Here is a 26,649-nt window from a genome sequence, read left to right as displayed (position 1 = left end):
AAGAGTTGGGACATTATGTTACAGTTGTATAAGTCATTGGTGAAGCCACACTCGGAGTATTCTGTACAGTATTGGTCATTCTGTTATAGGAAAGACATAGTTAAACTGGAAAGAATGCAGAGAAAATTTATGAGGATTTTGCCAGGACGAGTAGGCCTGAAGTATAAGGAGAGGACTCCATTCCTTGGAACGTAGGAGAATGAGGGTTGACCTTACTGAGGTGCACAAAATCATCAAGGACATAGATAGGTTGAATGCATATCGTCTTTTTCCCATTGATGAACTGAAAACTAGAGGGCATAGGTTTAAGGTGAAAGGGGAAAGATTTAAGAAGGACCAAGGGGCAACTTCTTCACGTAGAGAGTGGTGCATATATGGAATGTGCTGCTGGAGAAAGAGGTTGAGGCAGGTATAATGGCAACATTAAAAAAAACATTTGGATAGGTACATGGATTAGAAGGGTTTAGACGGATATGGATCAAATGCGGGAATTTGGAACTAGCTGAGTGGGCAACATGCTCAATATGGACCAGTTTGGGCCGAAGGGCCTATTTCCATGCTGTATTACTCTATGATTCTATAACTAACTATCCCCAAGTCCCTTTGTGTTGCTGCTTTCCACAGTTTTCTTTCATTAAAATAATATTCTGTTATTTTGTTCTCCTTTTGACAATGAACAACTTCAAAATTTCCCATATTAAACTCCATTTGTCAATATTTTTCCCACTTACTTAATCTATCTCTCTGCAACCGTTTGTAACCCTCTCACAGCCCGGTTCTCCAGCTATTTTTGTGTCATCTACATTTTTGCTACAGTACACTCACTTCCTTCCTCCAAATCATGAATGTATATATTGTAAACAGTTACAGTCCCAGTCCTGTGGAACTCCACTAGTCCCAGGTGACCAACCTGAAAAAGGGACCCTTATCCCCACGCACTGTTTCCAGCCCATGAGCCAATTCTGTATCCATGCTAATAAATTACCTCCAAAACTTTCCATCTTACCTTATGTCTTTATCTTTTATGAGTCACCTTGTCAAATGCTTTCTATCTACTCTGATTGAGACTTCCTCACGAAACTTCAATAAATTAGTCAGACACATTTATCCATTCATGAAGCCATGCTGGCTCTGCTTGATTACATTATGATTTTCCAAATGTTCTGCTAATATGCTCTCAACAAATGATGCCAATACATTTCCAAGAGATGTTAGGTGAATCAGCCTACAATTACCTGCTTTTTGTCTTCTTTTAAGAAGGGTCTCACATTGGCAGTTTTCCAATCTTCTGGTACTTCCCCAGATTCTAAGAAATTTTGGAAAACTGCAACAACTGCATCCGCTATCTCTTTAACTACATCTTTTAGATCTGAGTATGCTAGCCATCAGGGCCAGGGAACTAGTCCACCTTAGTATGTCAAATAATAATTATTTCGTGATGGTGAAGGTACTTAATTCCTCCCTTTGTATTATTTGGCATTAATAGGATGTTAGAAGTATCTTCCACCATAAAGAATGATGAAAAATATTTGTTTAACTCCTCTGCCATTTCCTTTTTCCTCAGAACCGTTCCCTCAGATTTATTTTCTCAGGGGCCTATTTTTACTTTGACCTCTGGCTTCATCTCCTTGCTCTCATTTGGTGTCCTCTACACTGGGGAGACAGGACTCCAACTTGCGGAACATTTCAGGGAACATCTTTGGCACACACGCAACAAACAACCCCACCGCCCTGTGGCCAACCACTTCAATTCTCCCTCCCACTCTGTCAAGGACATGAAAGTCTTGGGCCTCCTCCACCGCCAAATCCAAGCCACCCGACGACTGGAGGAAGAACGCCTCATCTTCTGCCTTGGGACCCTCCAACCATATGGCATCAGTGTTGATTTCACCAGATTCCTCATCCATCCTCTCCCCACCTCATCCCAGATCCAACCCTCCATCTCAGCACCACCCTTTTGAATTCTCCTACCTGTCCATCTTCCTTCCCACCTATTCGCTCCACCCTCCTCTCTGACCTATATCACTATCACCCCCCACCTGCATCTACCTATCACGTTCCCAGCTGCCTTCCCCCCAGCCCCACCACCACCCTCCTATTTATCTATCAGCCAACTTTCCCCTACCACATTCCCGATGAAGGGCTTATGCCCAAACTGTTGATTTTCCTGCTCCTCAGATGCTGCCTGACCTTCTGTGCTTTTCCAGTGCCACACTTTTTGACTTGGATCTCCAGAATCTGCAGTCCTCACTTTCTCTCACTTCATTTTAATATGTTAAAGAAGCTCTTACTGCTGGTTTTTAAATTTCTTACTGGTTTGTTTTCATGGTTTATTCTGAATTTATCCCAGTATTTAGGGCCATCACTGACTTTGGTCTCCTATGTTCTCTTTCTTTCAATTGAATATTCTCTTTAACTTCCTTGGTTAATCTAGCTATTTAATTGATCTCTGAGCATCGTTATTGGGATATATTTCTGCTGAGGGTCCTGAATTACCTCCTAAAATGTCTTAAGTTACTTGAGAAGATTCTGAGATAAGGTATACATGCATTTGGAAAGACAGGGTTTGATTCGGAGTAGTCAGCATGGCTTTGTGCATGGGAGATCATGCCTTACAAATTTGTTAAGAGTTCTTTGATGAAGTGACCAGGAAGATTGATTAGAGGATGTAGATATGGTCTATATGGATTTCAGTAAGGCCTTTGATAAGGTTCCAGATGTTAGGCTGCTCTGGAAGGTTAGATTGCATGGAATCCAGGGTAAACTGGAAATATGGATACACAGTTGGCTTGATGGTAGGAAGCAGAGGGTAATCGTGGAAGGATGCTTGTCAGACTGGAGGCCTGTGATTAGTGGAATGCCTCAGGGGTCGGTGCCGGTCCCATTGTGTTTGCTATCCGTGTGAATGATTTGAATGAGAATGTGTAAGGCATTATTGGTAAGTTTGCTGATGACACTAAAATAGGCGATATCGTGAACAGTGAGGAACGTTATCAGAAATTGCAGTAGGACCTTGATCAGCTGGGGAAGTGGGCCGAGAAATGGCAAATGGAGTTTAATATAGATAAGCGTGAGGTCTTGCATTTTGGAAAGTCAAATCAGGGCAGGAATTTTGTGGTTAATGATAGGACCTTAAGGAGTGTAGAGGAACAGAGGGATCTTGTAGTTCAGGTGCACAGTTCTTTGAAAATGGCGTCACAAGTAGACAGGGCAGTGAAGAAGGCATTTGGCACACTGGCCTTCATCAGTCAGGGCTTTAAGTATCGAAGTTGGGAAGTTATGTTGCTGTTGAACAGGATGTTGGTGAGGCCACCCTTGGAATATTATGTTCAGTTCTGGTCACCTTGCTCTCTGAAAGGTGTTATTAAACTGGAAAGAGTGCAGAAGAAATTTACAAGGATGTTGCCAGGACTCAAGAATCTGAGTTATAGGGAGAGGTTGGGCAAGCTGGGACTTCTTTCTTTCGAACGTAGGAAACTTGATGGACTTATAGAAGTGTATAAGATCATGAGAGGCATGGATAGAGTGAATGCATTCAGTATTTTTCCCAGGGTTGGGGAATCAAGGATCAGTTTCAGGTTAGAGGGGAAAGAATAAAAGGGAACCAGAGGGGGAAGCTTTTTTACATGGGGGTGGGGGGATGCGCATAATGGAATGAGCTGCTAGCAGAAATGGCTGAGGCAGGTACATTCACAACATTTAAAAGGCATTTGGACAAATATGTGAATAGGAAAGGTTTAGAGGGGTATGGGCCAAGTGCAGGGAATTGGGGTTAGCGTGGATGGACATTTTTTGGTTGGCCTGGACCTGTTTGGGCCAAAGGGCCTGTCTCTGTGGGGAAGTCTATGACTCTATGGCTATGACATCATTCTCATTTACCTGGATTTGCATCATTAGGTCATTTGCTTTCTTTTGAATGCTTCATGCTTTAAGTTTCTATATTTCTCCCCTCACTTCTATAGTTCCTTTTTGCAATATGACATCCTGTCCTATCTTCTCCTTTGATTTTCGAATTTTCCTTGCAACAGAACCCACTGACACCTCTCCCCCAAATAATTAGTATTAGCGGTAAATTAAACTATATTAATTGTAAGAGCTTCCAAAATGTGCATTGGCACAGTTAAGGCATAGCAGTCATTTACCAGAGAACTGCCGTTATCAAGTTTCAGCCAGTCTCAAGCTTAAAAATAGTGTTAAACTTTGGCCTTTATTTAAGCTACAGTCACAACACATGACCTCCTGACAATTTGAAGCCAGCTTTTGCATTAAAGTTTATGTTAAGAAATTTAAATTACAATAAGTTAAAAAGCTAGGGCTAAAAATATTGAACTACAATAATACAAATTCAGAGTTAGGGGCAGGACACACACACCAGCCAGGACATGGTCCAGTTTAGATTAGATTCCCCACAGTGTGGAAACAGGTCCTTCGGCCCAACCAGTCCACACCGACCCTCCGAAGAGTAACCCACCCAGACCCATTTACCCCTGACTAATGCACCTAACACTATGGGCAATTTAGCATGGCCAATTCAACTGACCTGCACATCTTTGGACTGTGGGAGGAAACCAGAGCACCCGGAGGAAACCCACGCAGACACGGGGAGAATGTGCACACTCCACACAGTCAGTCGCCCCGAGGCTGAGAATCAAACCTAGGATTCTGGTGCTGTGAGGCAACAGTGCTAACCACTGAGCCACCATGCTGTGTCTGTGAAACATCCTTTGATATAAAGTTATAATATAAAGTTTTAAATGGTCTCTCTGCTATTGGAAAGATATTGTGAAACTTGGAGGGGTTCAGAAAAGATAGACAAGGATGTTGCCAGGTTTTGAGGGTTTGAGCTAAAGGGAGAGGCTGAATAGACTGAGGTTATTTTACCTGGAGTGTCGGAGGCAGAGGGGTGACCTTACAGACGTTTATAAAATCATGTGGGGCATTAATTAAGTGAATAGACATGGTCTTTTCCCTGGGGTGGCAGTGTCCAAAACTAGAGGGCTTAGGTTTAAGGTGAGGGGGAAAGATTTAAAAAGACCTAAGGGGCAACGTTTTCACGCACAAGATGGTGCATGTCTGGAGTGAGCTGCCAGAGGAAGTGGTGGAGGCTGGTACATTTATAACATTTAAAAGGCATCTAGATGGTTATATTAATAGGAAGAGTTTAGAGGGATATGGGCCAAATGCTGGCAAAGGGGACTAGTTTTATTCAGGATATCTGGTTGGCCTAAATGAGTTTGACTGAAGGGTCTGTTTCCATGCTATATATCTCCAAGACTCTATGGCTCTAAGTTTCAGTGTAGAACACTGTCACTTGAACTTGACAGCAACGATGGTTAATTCTTGACTGCTATCTGAAATGACCCAGCAAGCAACACAGCTCTATAAAAATGCTGATCATCTGATATTCACCTGTATACTGTAGCCACTCCAGCTTGCCAAGTCTTCATCTCTTACTTCTGGGACTTGCACTGAAATTAAGAGGTTTGTCAAGCAACCTAGTTAACGCTCTTTGTGACATAGGGGCGGTGTCTGAGAATGTAAGGATTAAAAATGTTGCACTCTTATTCAAAGCTTGACATGCTTCGCTTCAGTGGTGAGGAAGCAATAAGCCAGGAGAAAATTAGATTAGATTCCCTACAGTATGGAAACAGACCATTTGGCCGAACAAGTCCACACCAACCCTCCGAAGACCCATTCCCATATCCTATGTTAACCCCTGACTAATGCACCTAACACTATGGGCAATTTAGCATGGCCAATTCACCTGACCTGCACATCTTTGGGTGACACGATGGCACAGTGGTTAGCACTGTTGCCTCACAGCACCGGAGACCCGGGTTCAATTCCCGCCTCAGGCGACTGACTGTGTGGAGTTTGCACATTCTCCCCGTGTCTGCGTGGGTTTCCTCCGGGTGCTCCGGTTTCCTCCCACAGTCCAAAGATGTGCAGGTCAGGTGAATTGGCCATGCTAAATTGCCCGTAATGTTAGGTAAGGGGTAAATGTAGGGGTATGGGTGGGTTGCGCTTCGGCGGGTCGGTGTGGACTTGTTGGGCCGAAGGGCCTGCTTCCACACTGTAATGTAATGTAATCTAATCTAATCTAATCTTTGGATTGTGGGAGGAAACCAGAGCACTCAGAGGAAACCCACGCAGACACAAGGAGAATGTGTAAACTCCACTCAGACAATGGAGCAGCTAGTTAAACAAGAATAGACTTGTCAAATAGTGTTAATCAGGATTAAATAAGATCTATGGGGGACAGATTGGGATATAGAGCTAAATCCACAAGAAGATCAGTGACAAACTCACTGAATGGCAGAACAAGCTTGAAGTGGCTGGATGGCCAACTTTTGTTCCAATCTTTCATGCTCCTATACATTCTGATATAACCAGAATCTATATGGCAAATCTCTAGGGTTCAGAGAAGATTCACAAGGATGTTGCCAGAGTTGGAAGGTTTGAGCAACGGGGAGAGGCTGAATAGGCTGAGGCTGTTTTTTCTGGAGCATTGGAGGCTGAGGGGTGATCATATAAAGATTTATAGAATCATGAGGGGCATGGATAGGGTAAATAGACAAGGTCTTTTCCCTGGGATGCAGGAGTCCAGAACTAGAGAGCATATGTTTATGGTGAGCAAGGAAAAATTTAAAAGGGACCTAAGGGGCAAACTTTTCACACGAGGGTGGTGCATGAATGGAATGAGCTGCCAGAGGAGGTGGTGGAGTCTGGTAACATTTAAAAGGCATCTGGATGGATGGATATATGAATAGGAAGGTTTAAGAGGGATATGGATCAAGTGCTGGCAAATGGGTCTAGATTAGGTTAAGATATCTGGTCGGCATGGACAAGTTGGACTGAAGATTCTGTTTCCGTGCTGTACAAACCTATGACTCTATAATCATAGAATCCCTACAGTGTGGAAACAGGCCATTTGGCTCAACAAGTCCACACCGAACCTCCGAAGAGTAACCCACCCAGACCCATTGCCCTACAATAGTGGAATATTGCCTGATATTTCCTGTACACAAAAAGCAGGACAAATCCAACAAAGCCAAGGATTACCCCATCAGTCTACTCTCGATCATCACTAAAGTGATGGAAGGACCCATTGGCAAAGTTACAAAGTGACATTTGCTCAGTAACAATTGGTTTACTGATGTCCAGTCTGGGTTTTGGGAGGGTCACTTGGCACCCAACCTCACTTGGCACCCAACCTCACAATGCAATGACAAAACTATTAAACCAGAAGAGAGAAAAAAACCTGAATACAGCATCAATGATAAGGGACATGTTACAGTGCATGGTCCTTACAAGCGTTCCATTTATGAATGGACAGATTTAATGAATAAATTAAATGAGTTGCAGACAAAAATTCAAATTGGGAATTATGATAATAGTAGCTATTGTGGCATGGCTGCAATAAGAACCAGATTATAAGGTTTATAGGACTGACAAAGGAAACTGGCAGAAGAGATGGAGCAGCCCTACTGATTAGAAACCAAATCGCTTCATTGGTGAGGGAGGATATAATGAGGGGAAAGCATTTATTGGAGACTATATGAATGGAACTGAAGAACAATGAAGGATCAAACTATTATAGAGTTTGTATGCAGACCTCCTGATAGCAGCTCTGAATTGTATAAGTGCAGAAAATAGACAAGTGTGCAGCAAAGCCAGAGTTGCATTAATGAGAGATTTTAATTTTTAATGTAGATTGAGAAAGCAGACAAGCACCTGTCAGAAAGGTAGTGAATTTCTGGAGTGTGTCTGGGACATTTTCCTAGTCCAATATGTCCTGGAAGCAACAGGCAGAAGGGCTATATTAGATTTAGTAATGAGACAGGTTGAATTTGTAACTTAGTGTGCATGAACATTTATCAAATAGTGATCATAACATGATTGAACTCAATGGAACATTTGAAAGCAAAGTGTGAATCAGGACGAGAGTTTTAGATTTAGGGAAGGGCAACTTTAACAAGATGAGACAGAGACTATCTGCAGTAAACTGGGAGAGACAAAGTAACTGAAGAACAATGAATCGCAATACAATGCTCGTTCATACTCCTGAAGGAAAAGCTCCACTTTACTGAAAAAAAAAGCCAAGGCTAACTAGAGAAAAAGGACAGTATAAAACAAAAAAACAGGGCTTGCAAAATGCAAAGAAAATCTTGCTGATTGGGAAAGATACAAAGACCAGCAAAGGACCAGGAAGCAGCTCATAATAGCTACTAAAAGGACAACAAAAGGAAACATGCCAGGGACGTAAAATCAATAAAAATAAATTATGTAACTGGCTATTACATGAAAAGACAGTGCATGGTCAAGAGCAATGTTGGTCCACTAAAGACTGATGGTGGGGATAGTGTCAATGACTGCGGGGAAGTGACAGACTTGTTGAATAAAATTATTTTGCCTTAGTATTTGCAGCTTGCTGGAATTCCGAGAAAATTAATGGTGGTTTGGGAACAGGGACTGAATAAAATTAATGTAAGTAAAATATCGGTAATGAGCAAGTTAAGGAATTAGTGACAATTGCCCAGGACCTGGCAGTTTCCATCTGACGTTGAAGTACTGGACCACATTGCAGATGCCCTAAATATAATTTTTCAGAGTTCCCGAGATACATGACCCATCCCTCTGGACTGGAAAATTGTTGTGTCACACTGCTTTTTAATAAAAGTGAAAAAAGAGAACCAGGAATTTTAAGACTAGGCAGCTTAACATCTGTGATGGGAAGTGGTTATAACTAAGAATAGGGTACCTGAACACTGAAAATCTTCATTTACTCAGGGAGATCCAACATAGATTCAGGACAGGCAAAACCTCATTAATTTTTTTTGAAGAGGTGACTAAGGCAGTGTACAGACTTCCACAAGGCATTTGATAAAGACCCACATAAGAGACTGTCAACTAAAGTAGAAGCCACAGAACTGAGAGCAAATTGCTGACATGACTGGGAAATTGGTTGGGTGGCAGTGACAAAGTAGGCATAATGGGTAGATACTCAAACTGGCAGTGGTGCCCGACAAGGATCTTTTTAGGGCCTCAATTATTCATGTTATTTATTAACAACTTGAATAATGGCATAGAAAGTCATATATCCAAATTTACTGATGTCGCAAAGTTAGGTAGCATTTTATACAGTCTCGATGTTATGAAGAAGGGTCCTGCCCGAAATGTCGATTCTCTTGCTCCTCAGATACTGCCTAACTTCTTGTGTCTGTTCCAGCACCACACTTTATCAGCTCTGATTTTTCCAGCATCTGCAGTCTCCATTGTCTCCTAGATGACAGCACAAAATTACAAAGGGATATTGATAGACTAAGTGAATGGGCAAGGCTGTGGCAATATATGCAAGACTGAGGTTATCCATTTTGGACTGAAAAAGAATACATCAGGGTATTTTGTAGGTGGTATGAAGTGAAATACAATGGATGTCCAAAGAGACTGCAGATTCAGATCTTGAACCTTTAAAATATTACAAAAGAGTGCAGAAAGTAATCAGGAAGGAGAAAGTGAGGACTGCAAATGCTGTAGATCAGAGTCAAAAAGAGTGGTGCTGGAAAAGCACAGCCGGTCAGGCAGCATCTGAGGAGGAGGTAATGTAATTCCTGATGAAGAGTTTAAGCTCGAAACGTTGACTCTCCTGCTCCTCGGATGCTGCCTAACCAGCTGTGCTTTTCCAGCACCAAACATTTTGATGCAGACAATAATCGAGAAAGCTAATGAAATGGTGGCCTTTATATCTCGTGGATTGGAGTATAAGAATGCAGAAGTTATGCCATAGTTGTACAAAACCCTGGTTAGAATCCACTTGGAGTACTGCGAGCAGATCCAGGCACCACACCTTTGGAAGGATATATTGGCCATGGGGGGAGTACATTGTAGGTTTACAAGAATAATATCTACACTTCAAGGGTTAAGATACATAAAGTAGGCCTGCTTTCTCTAGAACTTAGAAAGTTAAAGGGGTTATATAATTGAAGTCTTTAAAGTATTAACATAGAAGACAGATAGATAAAGATAAACTATTTCCACTGCCTTGGGAATTCTAGAACCAGGGCCATCGACTGATTTATAGCCAGACTATTCAAGAGAGATACAGTACAAAGTATAGGAGATGTTTGGAAATATCTTCCACAAATGACATGGATTCTGGATCAGTTTTGATTTTAAATCTGAGGTAGGTAAGTTTTAGTTTAAGGAAAAGTATAAAGTAAATAAGACCTCAGATTATGTATGATCTCATTGAATAGTCGAACACTCTTTAGGCGTTTAATGAACTGTTTCTGTTTCTATAAAGACAAAACAGTAAAGGTGGTTCAACCATAGCTAAAAAAGGAAATTAGGGATAGTATTAGATTGGAGGAGGAGGTGTATAAAGTGGCGAAAAAAAGCGGCAGACCTGAGGGCCAGAAAAGTTTGCCTTAAGCAAAAGAAGACAAAGAGGTTGATCAAGAGGAGAAACATAGTGCAAGAGAAAGTTTGCGGGGAACATACAAACTGCTTGTAAAAGCATCTATAGATATTTGAACGGAAAGATTAATGAGACCAAATGAGGTTCGGTTAGAGTCAGGATCAGGGTAAGTTATAATGGGACAAAGATATTTACCCCAGTCAACGTTATTAAAAAGAACAGAGAATCTAGGCATTCTAGTGCAACCACATTGAGCCAACGACCTCTTACTTACAGTGTGGAAATAGGCCCTTCGGCTCAACAAGTCCACACCGACCCTCCAAAGAGCAATCCACCTAGACCCATTCCCCTACATCTACCACTATGGGCAATTTAGCATCTTTAGACTGTGGGAGGAAACCGGAGCACCCTCACGCAGACACGGGGGGAACGTGCAAATTCCACACAGACAGTTGCCTGAGGTGGGAATTGATCCCAGGTCTCTGGCGCTGTGAGGCAGCAGTGCTAACCACTGTGCCATCGTGCCAACCTCCTTAGGACATAGCGCAGTAGAGGCCTTTCGGCCAACGATGTTGTGCCAAGCATTATCTTAATCGAAGATCAACCCAACCTACACACCCTTCAATCTACTGCCGTCCATGTGTTTGTCCAGCAGTTGCTTACATGTCCCGAATGTCGCTGACTATGCTACCACTGCTATCAGTGCATTCCACGCACCCATCACTCTCTGTGTAAAGAACCTGTGTAAACCACTCTGTGACAACTCGCCGATACCTTCCTTCAATCACCTTAAAATTGTGACCCCTCAGGACAGCCATTTCTGCCCTGGGGAGAAGTCTCCGGCTATCTACTCTATCTATGCCTCTCATTACCCTGTATACCTCCATCAAGTCACCTCTCTTCCTTCTTCTCTCCAGTGTGAAAAGCCCTAGCTCACTCAACCTCTCTTCATAAGACAAGCCCTCCAATCCAGGCAGCATCCTGGTAAATCTCCTCTGCGCCCTCTCTAAAGCATCTACATCCTGTCTATAATGAGGTGACTAGAACTGGACACGATATTCCGAGTGTGGTCTAATTAGGGTTTTATACAGCTGCAGCAAAACCTCGCACCTCTTAAACTCAATCCTCCTGTTAATGAAAGCCAAAACAGCATACGCCTTCTTAACAACCCTATCAACTTGGGTGGCAACTTTGAGGGATCTAAGTACGTGGACCCCAAGGTCCTGCTATTCCTCTACCCTGCCAAGAATCCTGTCTTTAACAGGATTCAAATTCAGCATTCAAATTCGACCTTCCAAAATGAATCATTTCACAGTTGTCCAGGTTGAACTCCATCTGCTACTTCTCAGCCCAGCTCTGCATCCTGTCAATGTCTTATTGTAGCCTGCAACAGCCCTCAACACTATCTACAACACTACCGACCTTTGTGTCATCGGCAAACTTACTAACCCACCCTTCCACTTCTTCAGCCAAATCATTCATAAAAATTGCAAATTGTAGAGGCCCAAGAACATAACCCTGCAGGACACCACTGGTCACCGACCTCCAGGCGGAATACTTTCCATCCATTACCATTTGCTGTCTTCTTCCGGCCAGCCGTTTCTGTAGGAGAAAGTGAGGACTGCAGATGCTGGAGATCAGAGCTGGAAAAGCGCAGCAGGTCAGGCAGCATCCAAGGACCAGGAGAATCGACGTGTTGGGCATGAGCCCTTCTTCAAGAATGTAAAAAACTCATTTAGGGCCTCCCCTACCTCTTCAGACTCCAGGCACAATTTCCCTGCCCGACTGTCTCTATGCTCATTCTCTTATTCCTCACGTGCGTGTAGAATGCCTTTGGGTTTTCCCTAACCCTTCCCGCAAAGTCTTTTTTGTGCTCCCTCCTAGCTCTGTTCAGTCCATTTTTGAGTTATTTCCTAGCTCCCCTGTAATCCTCTAAAGCTATGCCAGATCTTTGCTTCCTCAACCTTAAGTAAGCTTCCTACTTCCTCTGGAGGAGAAGCTCCTCTTGTCATCCAAGACTCTTTCACCTTACCATTCCTTGACTGTCTCAGTGGGACAAAGTTACCCAACACTCACAACAAATGCTCCTTAAACAGTCTCTACATTTCTGTTCTGCATTTCCCATAGAACAATTGTTCCCAATTTATACTTGTCGGAGAATTTAGCCCAATTAATCAGAGATCACAAACGCATAGATCGGACTGAGAACTAACAAGGATTTATTTAACAAACAGCGATCTTGCAAAAGAGACTTGACCCCACTGAAACAGTCACTGACAGGCTATTCAGAAGGAACCACAGCTTCTTTCCCGAAAAGAGAATACAGTGGAATTTTATACCTTTACAACAGTGAAGGGTGAGTTATGAGACAATGATGTGAGTTGTACAACAAAGAGAAATAAGTTCATTCATTGAAAAGATTAAAGTGTCTGGTGTCTGACAATGAGTTTTGGAGTTGACTCAGGAGATTCCGATCCTTGGCTGGAGGAGGTGTTAGTGGGTTTCATCCTGGTATCAATGCGTTTGTATTGTTGAGGGGGCAAGCAAAGTACCTTTGGTACCTCCTTGTCTGGCTACCATTTGTGAAGGCTTGATTCCTAGTGGGAGCAGCTGTGCCCTAAGGACACCAGGGGTGCTGGGCTATTGTAGAGTGCAAGGCTCAATATCAGTTAATCTGAAGAAGTATATTCTCTTGGTGTGGGGCTGGGTGACTCATGTCCTGAGGTATGTGTGATGTCTAGGATGGCTGGTTTGGCCAATTTGAGGCATTGTGGGTTGGCTCAGTGGCTAAGTGCAGGCATTTTGTGTTGTCTGTTTTGTGGCCATGTCATGGGGAGGGCAGGACCCGCATTATAATTTTCCCTCACCCCTTTAAATACCTTCCCATATTGTCTGTTCCTATCCCTCTCTATGGCTACGGTAAAGGTGAGGCAGCTGTGGTCACTGTCACTGAAATGCTCTCCCATCAAGAGATCTGACACCTGGCCTGGCTCGTTGTCTAGCATCAAATCCAATATGGCCTTGCCTCAGCCAGCCTATCGACATATTGAGTCAGGAATCTTTCCTGGACACACCTGACAAAATCGGCTCCATCCAGACCATCTGCAATAAGGAGGATCCAATCAATATTGGGGAAGTTGAAGTACCCATAACAACAACTCTGTTACATCTAGGTCTTTCCAAGAATCTGTTCTTCATCTCTCTGCTGATATTGGGGGGGGTCTATAGAAAGCACCCAATAAAGTGACTGCTCCTTTCCTGTTACTGACTTCCACCCATACTGACTCTGGTAACAAACCCTCCTCAACAACCTCCTTTTCTGCAGCTGTGATCCACTCGCAAATTCACAATGCTGCTCCCCCTCCTCTTTTGCACCTCTCCCTGTTCTTTTTAAAAGTTCTAAACCCTGGAACATCCAGCAACCATTCCTGCCCCTGTGAAATCCATGTCTCCGTTACAGCCACAACATCGTAGTTCCAAATATTAAGCCATACTCTAAGTTCTTCACTCTTATTTCTGATACTACTTGCATTGAAACAGACACACTTTAAACCATCCCTTTGCTCTATTAACTGTGTATCCTTGCTGACAGACTCTCTGCATTCTATTTCTGCCCATTCAACAACTACCCTCTCCTCTGATCTGTGACTCCAGTTTCCATCCACCTGCCAAATGAGTTCAAACCCTCCTGAAGTGCTCTAGCAAATCTCCTGCTCAGGACATTGGTGCCCCTCCAGTTTAGGTGCAACCCATCCTTCATGTATAGGTCCCACTTTCCCCAGAAGGTATCCCAATGATCTACATATCTGAAGCCCTCCCTCCTGCCCCAGCCCTGTAACCACAGGTTTAGCTGCACTTGTTCTCTGTTCCTTGCTCATTAGCATGTGGCACCAGGAGTAATCCAGACATTACTACTCTGCTCGTCCTACTTTTTAGCTTCCAACCTAATTCCCTGAAGTCACTTTTCAAATCCTCATCCCTTTTCCTAGCTATGTTATTGGTGCCAATGTGCACCACGACTTCTGGCTGCTTACCCTCCCCCTTCAGAATCTTGTAGACTCGATCTGAGACATCCCAGACGCTGGCACCTGGGAAAGCAACATACCTTCCGGGAGTCCTGTTCACAACCATAGAATCTCCTCTCCGTTCGTCTAACTATTGAGTCTCCTACCACGAGCGTTTTTCTATTCTTTTCCCTGTCCTTTTGAGCCACAGAACCAGGCTCAGTTCCAGAGACCTGGCCACTATTGCTTTCCCCAGTAGGTCTCGCTGCCTCCAGTATCCAAAACGGTATATTTATTATTGAGAGAAACAGCTACAGGGGATCCCTGCACTGTGTGCCTATTCCCTTTCTGTCCCCTGACTGTAACTCATCTGCCTTTTTACTGTACTTGAGCTGTGACTACCTCCCTATAACTCCTCTCTATTACCCCCGCCACCTCCCGAATGATCCAAAGTTCATCCAGCTCTGGTTCTCTAAGGCGTCTCTGAGGAGCTGGAGTTAGGTGCATTTCCCGCAGATGAAGTCAGTGGAGACACTAGTGGTGACCCTTTCCTCCCACATTCCACGGGAGGAGCATGCAGCTGCCCTAGAATCCAATCCCACTGTTCTGAATTCCCAAAGAGACTATTTAAAAACTAGTAACCTTACAGAATCAGCCCACAGAAACTTTTTTTTCTTCTGCACCATGATAATTTTGTGATCCTGGCATGATGTTTGTGAGTTTGCTGTGGTGCAAATTGGCTGCTGCATTACCGACATTCCAACAGTGACCACACTTGCAAAGTGCTTCATTGGTATTCCTGATGAAGGGCTTTTGTCCGAAACCTTGATTTTACTGCTCCTCGGATGTTGTCTGAACTGCTGTGCTTTTCCAGCACCACTAATCCAGAATCAGCAAGCATTTTACAAAATTCTACCATTTCAAATAATATTGGAAAGTTTTCTCTTTTGAAACGGACCTATCTCTGTTATCTCCTTTGTTCTGGCAGTTCTCGACAACATCTGCACTCCTCTCATTAAGGCACCTTGAGCTTCCTTCTAACCTCTCCATTGCTCGTTAATCTGTGTTCACATGTTTGGGTCTGAACTTCTCTGTCCTCCACCTGTCTCGCCTCTTCTCACAGCATAAGGAGCTGGGTGTTCAGTCAGTCTCCCCAGCTTTTTCCTTGTGGCTTGGTGTCAAGTTCTCTGCTGCTATGGTACCTCAGAGCAATTTACCATGTTATAGGTGTGATATAAATACAAATTGTTGTTGGGTACTTGTCATGGAGCAACTATGTCGAGTGGAAGAGTCAGTATTCTGGTGTGACATCTTTACAATATTCTTCCGTTAACAGGATGAAGAGAGGAGAACTATTTGACTACCTGACTGAGAAAGTTACTTTGAGTGAAAAAGAGGCCAGGTAAGTGGATTTGTGGATAGAAATGCCTGTCCTTTCCCATGTGGGCAGGTAAGGTATCCCAAATCCCATTGCCTTCTCACCTCCACCCAAAATAAGTCAGAAGCGAGAGGGCCTGTGATCAGATTTCCACCTCACTACTAATTCAGGCTCTTTTATGGGTGATTAATGGTCACCAAAGGTCCTCTCTCCCCATGACCCATCTGACATTACCTATAGATGTCTAGGTCACTCCTTGACCTTGGATTTAGGACCAGTCATTCCAGCAGCAGCCATGGCCTTGCCAATAATATTCTGGATAGCAACTTTCAGCAGCAGAATCCCCACTCCTGGGGTCTTGATTCCAGTGAAGGTCCCTCCATTGACCTAATCATACCTGATTGGATCACGGTTCCATGAGTCTCCCTGAAAAGGAGCAACATGGGTTTTACTCTCGCTATTGTTCTCACCCACACCCCCAGTCAGCAACTGAGATCACCAATTTTTCAAGAACATTCTGCTTGGCTTTCATGTCTGTGTATCACTCGTAAACATTGCAATCAACACTTCTTCATTCAAACCACTAAACAAGAAAAACTTATCCCAGGATCACCTCAGGGAGTGGCAGTGGCAGTGGCATAGTAGTTATTTCCCAGAACTAGTAATCCAGAGCCTAGGCTAATGTTCTGAGGGCATGAGTTCAAATCCCACCATAGCAGATGGTGAAATTTGATTTCAATTTTAAATAATCATGAAATGATAACATTGTATATTCTTGTAAAAAAAACATCTGATTCACTCCTGCCCTTTAGGCAAGGGATCATACTGACCTTACTTGTTTGGCCTCCATGTGACTCCAGACTCACAGCCGCATTAGACTCTTAACTGGTCTCTGGGTAATTAGGGATGAGCAACAAATATTGGCTGAGCTAGCGATTCCTGAATCCCATGAAATAAAAGAAAATTGAGATCTGAGGCAGCCTGGCTATTCCCTTGAACTGGACTGACTTCAGATGAAATATTAGTTTGTCTATTCAAATGGAGGGATTCAAACATTGAGTTGTAATAAAGATAGAAACACATTAGAAGGGGACTTTTTAAATTTGTTCATGAGATGAGGGTAACACTGAATAGGCCAGCATTTATTGCCCATCCCTAATTGCAGTTAAAATCAACTGTGTTGCTGTGGGTCTGGAGTCACATGTAGGCCAGATCAGGTCAGGATGGCCGTTTTATTCCCTAAAGGACATTAGTGAACAGATGGGTTTTTTTGACAATCAACAATGAAGTCATAGACGTCATTAGATCCTTCATCCCAGATTTTTTCAATGAATTCAAATTCCACCATCTGCCATGGCATGATTCAAACCTGGGATCCCAGGACATTACCTGGGTATCCAGAATAACACTGCCAACACAGTCAGTAGATTTGGTGAGGTGAGAGAGTTGGAGGTGGGACAGTAGTTTTTACAAGGACAGCAGTACTAAACATATTTGAAGATGTTGTATGGTTCTGGCCCTAATATATTACCAACTTTGATAAAACACAAAATAATGGGTGACTTTAACTTTCCCAATATTGATTGGAACCTCCTTCGAGCAGAAGATTTGAATGGAGCTGTTTTTGTAAGGTGTGTTCAGGAGGGTTTCCTAACTCAGTACATTGACAGGCCGATGAGGGGAGAGTCTGTTCTAGACTTGGTGCTCAGAAACGAGCCAGGGCAGGTATCAGATCTTGTGGTGGGAGAGCATTTTGGTGATAGTGACCACAACTGCCTCACATTCTACATAGCTATGGAGAAGGAGAGGATTAGGCAAAATGGGAGGATATTTAATTGGGGAAGAGGAAACTATGATGCGATTAGGCATGAGTTAGGAAGCATGGATTGGGAGCAATTGTTCCATGGCACTATAGACATGTGGAGACTGTTTAAGGAAAAGTTGTTGCAAGTGATGAATAAATATGTCCCTCTGAGACAGGCAAGAAGTGGTAAGATAAAGGAACCTTGGATGACGAGAGCAGTGGAGCTTCTCATCAAAAGGAAAAAGGTAGCTTACATAAGGTGGAGGAAGCTAGGGTCAAGCTCAGCTCTACAGGATTACAGTTGAAACTTTATTGCTGGAACAGCACAGCAGGTCAGGCAGCATCCAGGGAACAGGAGATTCGACGTTTCGGGCACAGGCCCTTCTTCAGGAAGTTCAACCTGGATAAATGCAAGGTGATGCATTTTAGAAGGTCGAATTTGAAAGCTGAGTACAGGATTAAGGATAGGATTCTTGGGAATGTGGAGGAACAGAGGGATCTTGGGGTGCAGGTACATAGATCCCTTAAAATGGCCATCCAAATGGACAGGGTTGTTAAGAAAGCATATGGTGTTTTGGCTTTCATTAACAGGGGGATTGAGTTTGAGTTGTGAAATCTTGTTGCAGCTCTATAAAACTTTGGGTAGATCGCACTTGGAATACTGCGTCCAGTTCTGGTTGCCCTCTTATAAGAAAGATGTGGATGCTTTGGAGAGGGTTCAGAGGAGGTTTACCAGGATGCTGCCTGGACTGGAGGGCTTATCTTATGAGGAGAGGTTGTCTGAGCTCAGACTTTTTTCATTGGAGAAAAGGAGGAGAAGAGGGGACCTCATTGAGGTATACAAGGTAATGAGAGGCATAGATAGGGTCGATAGCTAGAGACTATTTCCCAGGGCAGAAATGACTAACACGAGGGTCATAGTTTTAAGCTGGTTGGAGGAAAGTATAGAGGGGATGTCAGAGGCGGGTTCTTTACACAGAGAGTTGTGAGAGCATGGAATGCGTTGCCAGCAGCAGTTGTGGAGGCAGGGTCATTGGGGACATTTAAGAGACTCCTCGACATACATATGGTCACAGAAATTTGAGGGTGCATACATGAGGATCAGTGGTCGGCACAACATCGTGGGCTGAAGGGCCTGTTCTGTGCTATACTGTTCTATGTTCTCTGTTCTAATTTGGAAAGGCTTGTTGGTATTCACTATCAGAACTCAACCATGATCTCCCACTGTAATCTTGTGACATGCTTCTATTGAGAAGTCAGAGCAGAGTAACAAACAGCTCCATCAGTCCATCTGTCGCTGTATGGGTCACAGTAGATCACAGTCTTCTAAATATTAATGCTGCAAAATTATCTTATATGTAACAGAACAGTCATTTTTACTGTGAATTTAATCAATTATGTTGATCTGTATCAAAAAACATGGCAAAGGTCTAAAACCCAAGTCTTACACATGATTTTTAAAAATTATTTTATGGGATGTGGGCATCGCTGATGAGGCCAGCATTTATTGCTTGTCCCTAATTGCTCTTGAGAAGGTGTTGCCGCAGTCCATGTGTTGTAGGTAGATTCACAGTGCTGTTACGGAAGGAGTTCCAAGAGTTTGAACCAGGGACACGAAAGGAATGGCAATATATTTCCAAGTCAGGTTGGTGAGTGGATTGGAGGGAAACTTGTATGTGGTGGTGCTCCCACATAAGAAATAGGAACAGGAGTTGGCCATTTGGCCCCTCGTGTCTGCTCCAACATTGAATAGGATCATGGCTGATCCGACATTCCCCACACCCACTTCCCTGCCCGTTTTCCCATAACCCTTGATTCTCCTACTGATCAAGAATCAATCTCAGTCTTAAGTATACGCAAGGACTCTGCCCCACAACTCTCTGTGGCAAGGAGTTCCAAAGTCTCTCAACTCTCTGAGAGAAGAAATTCCTCCTCATCCCAGTCTTCAATTGACTGCCCTTTATTCTTACACTAGGCCCTCTCCTAACTGCTGCCCTTGTCCTTCTATGTGGATGTGTTTATGGGGTTTGGAAGGTGCTGTCAGAGGAACCCTGATGAATTTCTGCAGTATATTCAATCCAACAGAGCTGATCTTTTCCAGAATTGCAGGATGAGAGCTAAAATTAGCTTTGGTATGACTAATAGTTGGAATTACCAGCTGTCAATTCACTCACTGCTGCTAGGTGTGAGCTTGAGCAATTTGTAATTTACTTAATTTCCAGCTTTGGTGCCACCCAGTGGTGAGCAGTAGTGGGGTGGCATGGTGGCTCAGTGGTTAGCACTGCTGCCTCAGAGCTCCAGAGTCCCAGGGTCGATTCCAGCCTTGGGCAACTGTCTGTGTGGAGTTTGCACATTCTCTGTGGGTTTGCTCTGAGCGCTCCAGTTTCCTCTCACAGTCCAAAGATGTCAGGTGAATTGGCCATGCTAAGTTGCCCATAGTGTTAGGTGTATTAGTCAGAGGGAAATGGGTCTGTGTGGGTTACTCTTCGGAGGGTCGGTGTGGACTGGTTGGGCCGAATAGCCTGTTTTCACAATGTAGGAATCTAATCTAATCTCAGTACCATTGAAATTTAGTGTTCAGGAGGAGCAAGGTATTAGCACACAGAAACAATGTTAAAAAATACTCATTTCTGATTCTAGAAGCATCATGCGGGCACTGCTTGAGGTGGTTCAGTTCCTCCATTCGAAGAACATTGTACATCGAGATCTCAAACCTGAGAATGTTTTGCTTGATGATGACATGAACATCAAGTTGTCTGACTTTGGATTTTCATTACAACTTGGACCAGGCAAAAAACTGAAAGGTAAGAGTTTCCTGTCTGGGAATGGGATTAGTTACTTCAAAGGACAAAATAAACCAACAGTGAGCATTCACCAATAAGTGAAAAATAAGAAATATTTCAACCACCCAGGAGACAATATATTAGAATGTGTTTGGATAGAACTAAGAGCCATGCATAGATTGTAGAATACATCACAGAAACAGACCTTTCAGCCCATCATGTCTGTGTTGACCATGATGCCATTCTAAACTAATCCCATCTGCCTGCACAAGGTCCATATCCCTCAATTCCCTGCCTGTTTGTGTGACTACCTAACAGCCTCTTAAACACTGCATCCAATCAAATTCTACACCCTCCCCAGGCAGGGGATTCCAGATACCTACCACCCTCTGTTTTTTAGTTTAATAAAAACATGCCTTGCACATCTCCTTTAAACTTCCCACTCTGACCTTTTAACATGGGCATCAGATTCAGAATCAGACACTGGGAGACTGAGACCACAAGTGAATGAGAGACTCTGAAGGAGACCTTGAAATAACCTGTCACCTTTACATTATCCAGTACATCCAACTACTTCTTGATATTACATGGAGTGAATCAAGTTGGCCGAAGACAGATATCTGTGGAATCTTTAATCAAATCAGCCCTTAACCATCTGCATTCGTAGGAACACAAAACTAATTTATGCAATCTCTTCTGGAAGATAACCCTTGGAGTCCAGGGAATATTCCAGCAAATGTACACTGTACACCTTCATTGTATTGGATGTTTCATTGTGATGATCAGGTAATGTCAATAAAGTTAACAATCATAAAGGTCTACAACACAAAAAAAGCCTTTCTGCACAAGTCAAAAACAATCGTCTAACTATTCTAATCCCATTTTCCAATACTGCTTTGGCATTGCAAGTAAATGTTTCATAAACATAATGAGGGATTTTCATTACCGCCCTTACAGGCAGTGAGTTCTAGACTTCCCATCACCCTCTGGTTGAAAAATGGTTTTCCTCACATCTCCCTAAACCTCCTATCCCTTACATCTACACTGCCTCCCTTCCTCTGACAGCCACTGGGGAAAGGTTTCTTCATATCTACCCTCTCCATGGGCCATATCATTTTATGCATCTCAACCATGCCCCGCTCAATCTCTTCTGCTGTAACAGAAGACTACCCCAATCTGTTCCAATCTCTTTTCATAACTGAAACTCTCCAGCCCAGCAATATCCTGCTAAATCTCCTCTACCCTCTTCAGTGCTATTATATCCCTCCTAGAATGTGGATTCTGGAATTAATCATAATGCTTAGCTGTGACCTAACCAATGTTTATTCAGTTCCAGTTTAACCTCACTGCTCTTAAACTCTATGCCTCGGCTAATAAAGGCAAATCTCCTAGATGCCTGTCCAATACAGGGAGATTTGTTTGTGATGCTGGAGAGGATTTAAATGAGCTTGTTAAGAATTCAAAAAAGAATCATAATTATTAGAATGCAGAATGAGACAATTATGCTTGCACCAGTTTTATTACCCAATGTCATCCCATCTGACAAACCTGTCGATATTCTCCTGCACACTAAGGCTACCCTCCTCACTAGTTATCACTCCAGCGATTTTTGATCAGCCCTCCAATACACAGGTCTTAAGTTATTTATAAATGCGGCAAAGATACTGAAGATGCTGGAGATTAGAATCGATAGTGTGGTGCTGGAAAAGCACAGCGGGTCAGGCAGCATCCGAGGAACAGGAAAATCAACGTTTCGGGCAAAAGCCCTTCATCAGGAATGAGGGTGGAAGCCTCGGGGTTGGAGAGATAAATGGGAGAGGCATGGGGCTGGGGGAAGGTAGCTGAGAGTGCAATAGGTGAATGTAGTTTGGGGTAAAGGTGATAGGTCGGAGAGAAGGGTGGAGCGAATAGGTGGGAAGGGGCATTGGCAGGTTGGACAGGTCATGAGGGTTGTGCTGAGCTGGAAGGTTGGAACTGGGGTAAGGTGGGGGGAGGGGAAATGAGGAAACTGGTGAAATCCACATTGATATGTGTTGTTGAGGGTCCCAAGGCAGACGATGAAGTGTTCTTCCTCCAGGCATCAGGTGGTAAAGGAGTGGTGATGGAGGAAGCCCAGAACCTGCATATCCTCGGTGGAGTGGGAGGGGGAGTTGAAGTGTTTAGCCACGGGGCGATGGGCTTGGTTGGTGCAGGTGTCCCAGAGGTGTTCTCTGAAGCGCTGTGTGAGTGGGCATCCTGTCTCCCCAATGTAGAGAAGACTTCACCGGGATCAATGGATACAGTAAATGACATGTGTGGAAGTGCAAGTGAAACTTTCATCGAAGTGGAAGACTCCTTTGGGACCTTGGACGGAGGTGACAGGGGAGGTGTGGGCACAGATTTTGCAATTCCTGCGGTGGCAGGGGAAGGTGCCAAGAGGGGAGGGTGGGTTGTAGGGGGTCGTGGACCTGACCAGGTAGTCACGGAGTGAACGGTCTTTACAGAAAGCGGAAAGGGGTGGGGAGGAAAATATATCCCTGGTGGTGGGGTTGGTTTGTAGGTGGCGGAAATGGCGGAGGATGATGCGATGTATACGGAGGTTGATGGGGTGGAAGGTGAGGACTGGAGGGGGAGGAGGTGTTCTGTCCTCATTGCAGTTGGAGGGGTGGGGATCGAGGACAGAAGTGTGGGAAGTGGATGAGATGTGGAGGGCATCATCAACCACGTGGCAGGGGAAATTTTGGTCTTTAAAGAAGGAGGCCATCTGGTGTATCCTGTGGTGGAACTGGTCCTCCTGGAAGCGGATGCGGTGGAGAAGGAGGAATTGGGAATACGGGATAACATTGTTGCAGGGGACATTCCTAGATGTGATGGTACAAAGAACACCAAATGGAGAATTCACCACAAAGGTACACAGGAAAGCCACACACACAGACCAAGTCCTGAACTACGAAAGCAACCACCCCAACACACACAAAAGAAGTTGCATCAAGACACTATTCAAAAGGGCCACAACACACTGCAGCACACCAGAACTGCAAAAAGAGGAAGAAGAACACCTATACAATGTATTCGCCAAAAATGGATACCCCCGCAATTTCATCAACGGATGCCTAAGGGAAAGACAACAGAATGAGGACATGCCATAACCCAAAGGACTAGCTATGTTACCATACATCAAGAACATCTCTGAACTGACAGCCAGACTACTACGACCACTAAGACTCATAACAGCACACAAACCAACAGCCACTCTCAGACAACAACTGACCAGGACAAATGACCCAATACCCAGCATGAGCAAAACCAACGTAGTGTACAAAATCCCATGCAAGGACTGCACAAAACATTACATCGGACAAACTGGAAGACAGCTAACGATCCCTATCCATGAACACCAACTAGCCACAAAACGACATGACCAGCTATCCTTAGTAGCCACACATGCAGATGACAGGCAACATGAGTTCGATAGAGAACAGCCAGGGAATTCCTAGAGGCATGGCACTCATCCACAGATTCTATCAACAAACACATCGACCTGGACCCAATATACCGGCCACTGCAGTGGAAAGCTGGAACTGACAACCGGAAGCGGCAGATACAAACCACTATAAATGCCGGAGGAAACAACACAGAAGCGCTTCACAGGAGGCTCCCAAGCCCTGAGGATGTCACCTATTCAGGGGACGAAACACCTGCAACACAAATTCCCAGCTCGGTGAACAGAACCACAACAACAAGGATAAAATGCTCCCTACTTGTTTGGATAAGTGTAGTTCTAATGCAGCATGGTGGCTTAGGGGGCAGCACTGGCTCAGTGACTAGCACTGCTGCCCCCTCAGAGCACCATGGACCCACATTTACCTTCAGGCAACTGTTTGTATGAAGTTTGCACATTCTTCCCGTGTCTGCGTGAGTTTCCCAAAGTGCTCTGATTAGAATTAGAATTAGAATTCCTACAGGTAAAAACAAGGACTGCAGTTGCTGGAAACCAGAGTCTATATTAGAGTGGTGCTGGAAAAGCACAGCAGGTCAGGCAGCATCCAAGGAGCAGGAAAATCGGCGTTTTGGGCAGGAGCCCTTCATCAGGAATAGAGGCAGGGTGCCTGCAGAGTGGAGAGATAAATGAGAGGGGGGTGGGGGTGGGGAGAAAGTAGCATAGAGTACAGTAGGTGAATGGGGGTGGGGATGGAGGTGATAGGTCAGAGAGAGGGTGGGGGGAGTAGCAAAGAGTACAGTGGGTGAATGGGGGTGGGGATGAAGGTGATAGGTCAGAGGGGAGGGTGGAGTGGATAGGTGGAAAGGAAGATAGGCAGGTAGGACAGATCATAGGGACAGTGCTGAGCTGGAAGGCTGGAGCTGAGGTGAGGTGGGGGAAGGAGAAATGAGGAAACTGGTGAAGTCCACATTGATGCCATGGGGTTTAAGTGTTCCGAGGCAGAAGATGAGGCGTTCTTCCTCCAGGCGTCTGGTGGTGAGGGAGCGGCAGTGAAGGAGGCCCAGGACCTGCATGTCCTCAGCAGAGTGGGAGGGGGAGTTGAAATGTTGGGCAACAGGGCGGTGTGGTTGATTGGTTCGGGTGTCCTGGAGATGTTCCCTAAAGCGCTCTGCTAGGAGGCGTCCAGTCTCCCCAACGTAGAGGAGACCACATCGGGAGCAACGGATACAATAAATTATATTGGTGGTATTAGAATGATATTAGAATTCCTACAGTGTGGCCTTTTGCCCCAACAAGTCCACACTGACTCTCCGAAGGGTAGCCCACCCAGACCCATTCTCCCTACCCTATATTTACCCCTGACTAATGCACCTAGCCGACACATCCCTGAACACTATGGGCTATTTAGCACAGCGAATTCACTAACCTGCACATCTTTGGATTGTGGGAGGAAACCCACACAGACACAGGGAGAATATGCAAGCTCCACACAGACAGTGGCCCAAGAAGGAAATTGAACCCAGGTCCCTGGCACTGTGAGGTAGCAGTGCTAACCACTGAGCCATCATGCCGCCCAGTACTCATTGTATATAAAGATGTGCCGATTAGGTGAATTGTTCATATTAAATTGCCTATAGTATCCATGGATATGCAGGCCAGGTGGGTTAGCCATGGGAAATGCAACAGGTCGGGGGGACTGTATAGAATGCTCTTTGGAGGGACAGTGTGGGGACTCAATGGGTCAAATGGCTGCTTCCACACTGTAGGGATTCTATGATTCTATGAAATAATATTGAGCATTAATTAAGGGGATCTTGGAGTGCAAGTTTAAAGCTCCCTGAAAGGGGTAATAAAACTGGATAAGTTGGTAAAGAGGGTATATGACACACTTTCCTTCATCAGTCAGGACATTGATTATAAAAGTTGTCAAGTCACATTTGCAGCTGTACAAAACTTAATTTAGGCCAAATTTGGAATAATCTGTGCAGTTCCAGTCACCACACTATCAGAGGATATGGAGACTTTGGATAGAGTACAAAAGATGTTTAACCAGATATTACCTGGATTGAAGTGTATTAGCTATAAGGAGAGGCAGGACAAACTTGAATACTTTTCACTAGAAAATTGGAGGCTAGGTGCAACCTAATACGACCTAAGTATATAAAATGATGAGGAGAGGTATGGATGGGGTGAACTCTCCTTTTTTTTTCCCAGAGTAGAAATACTCGGGGGCATAGGTTTAAGGTGAGAAGGAGAAAATTTAAAGGAGATTTGCGAGGAAAGTTTTTTTGCACAAGGTAGTAGATGCCTGGAACATATTGCTAGAGGAGGTGGGAGAAGCAGAGGCAATAGGCAACGATTAAGAGGCACTTAGACAGACACATGAGCAGGCAGGAAATAGAGAGACACGAACTATGTGCAGGCAGATGAGATTAGTTTACATTGGTGGCATGGTTGGCACAGACGTGGTGGACCAAAGGGCCTGTTACTGTGTTGTACTGTTCTTTGTTTAACACTCTAGAAGCTCACACCATCCACAACAAAGCAGTGCTCATTCAGCATCCCATCCATTAATTTAATAATTTACCTTCTAAATCCATGACCAAGACCACTTCCATCTAGAAGGATAAAAACAGCTGATAGAGAGGAACTTCACTACCTTTAAATTCCCATAAAGCCGCTCACCCTCCTGACTTCGAAATATGTGACTTATCCTCCAAGTGTCGCTGGGCGTAAATCCTCAAACTCCCTGCTGAACAGCACTTTGGGTGTACTTCCAGCACACAGATAGCAGCAGTCCAAAACAACTCACCACCATCTTTTCAAGCTCAACTAGAGATGG

The 26,649-nt window shown here is 44.2% G+C and overlaps 1 protein-coding gene across 4 annotated transcripts in view; it reads left to right on the top strand.

The window, feature by feature from the left end:
• LOC122564238 (phosphorylase b kinase gamma catalytic chain, skeletal muscle/heart isoform-like) overlaps positions 1-26,649 on the top strand; it is a 160,993-nt gene that overhangs the window by 67,972 nt on the left and 66,372 nt on the right. For 3 of the 4 annotated variants that reach the window (XM_087977585.1, XM_087977587.1, XM_087977586.1), the window contains 2 exons: positions 15,758-15,823; positions 20,244-20,407. In XM_087977585.1, the coding sequence (XP_087833711.1) occupies positions 15,758-15,823; positions 20,244-20,407 (230 nt within the window). The remainder of the gene's footprint in view (positions 1-15,757; positions 15,824-20,243; positions 20,408-26,649) is intronic. The other variant, XM_087977588.1, reaches the window with a different exon arrangement.

The sequence above is a fragment of the Chiloscyllium plagiosum genome, unplaced genomic scaffold (assembly GCF_037043375.1).
Source record: "Chiloscyllium plagiosum isolate Xiang-an unplaced genomic scaffold, Cpla_swu_hap1 HiC_scaffold_31, whole genome shotgun sequence".
NCBI classification, from domain to species: domain Eukaryota; kingdom Metazoa; phylum Chordata; class Chondrichthyes; order Orectolobiformes; family Hemiscylliidae; genus Chiloscyllium; species Chiloscyllium plagiosum.
This window is presented reverse-complemented; position numbering and strand designations above follow the sequence as displayed.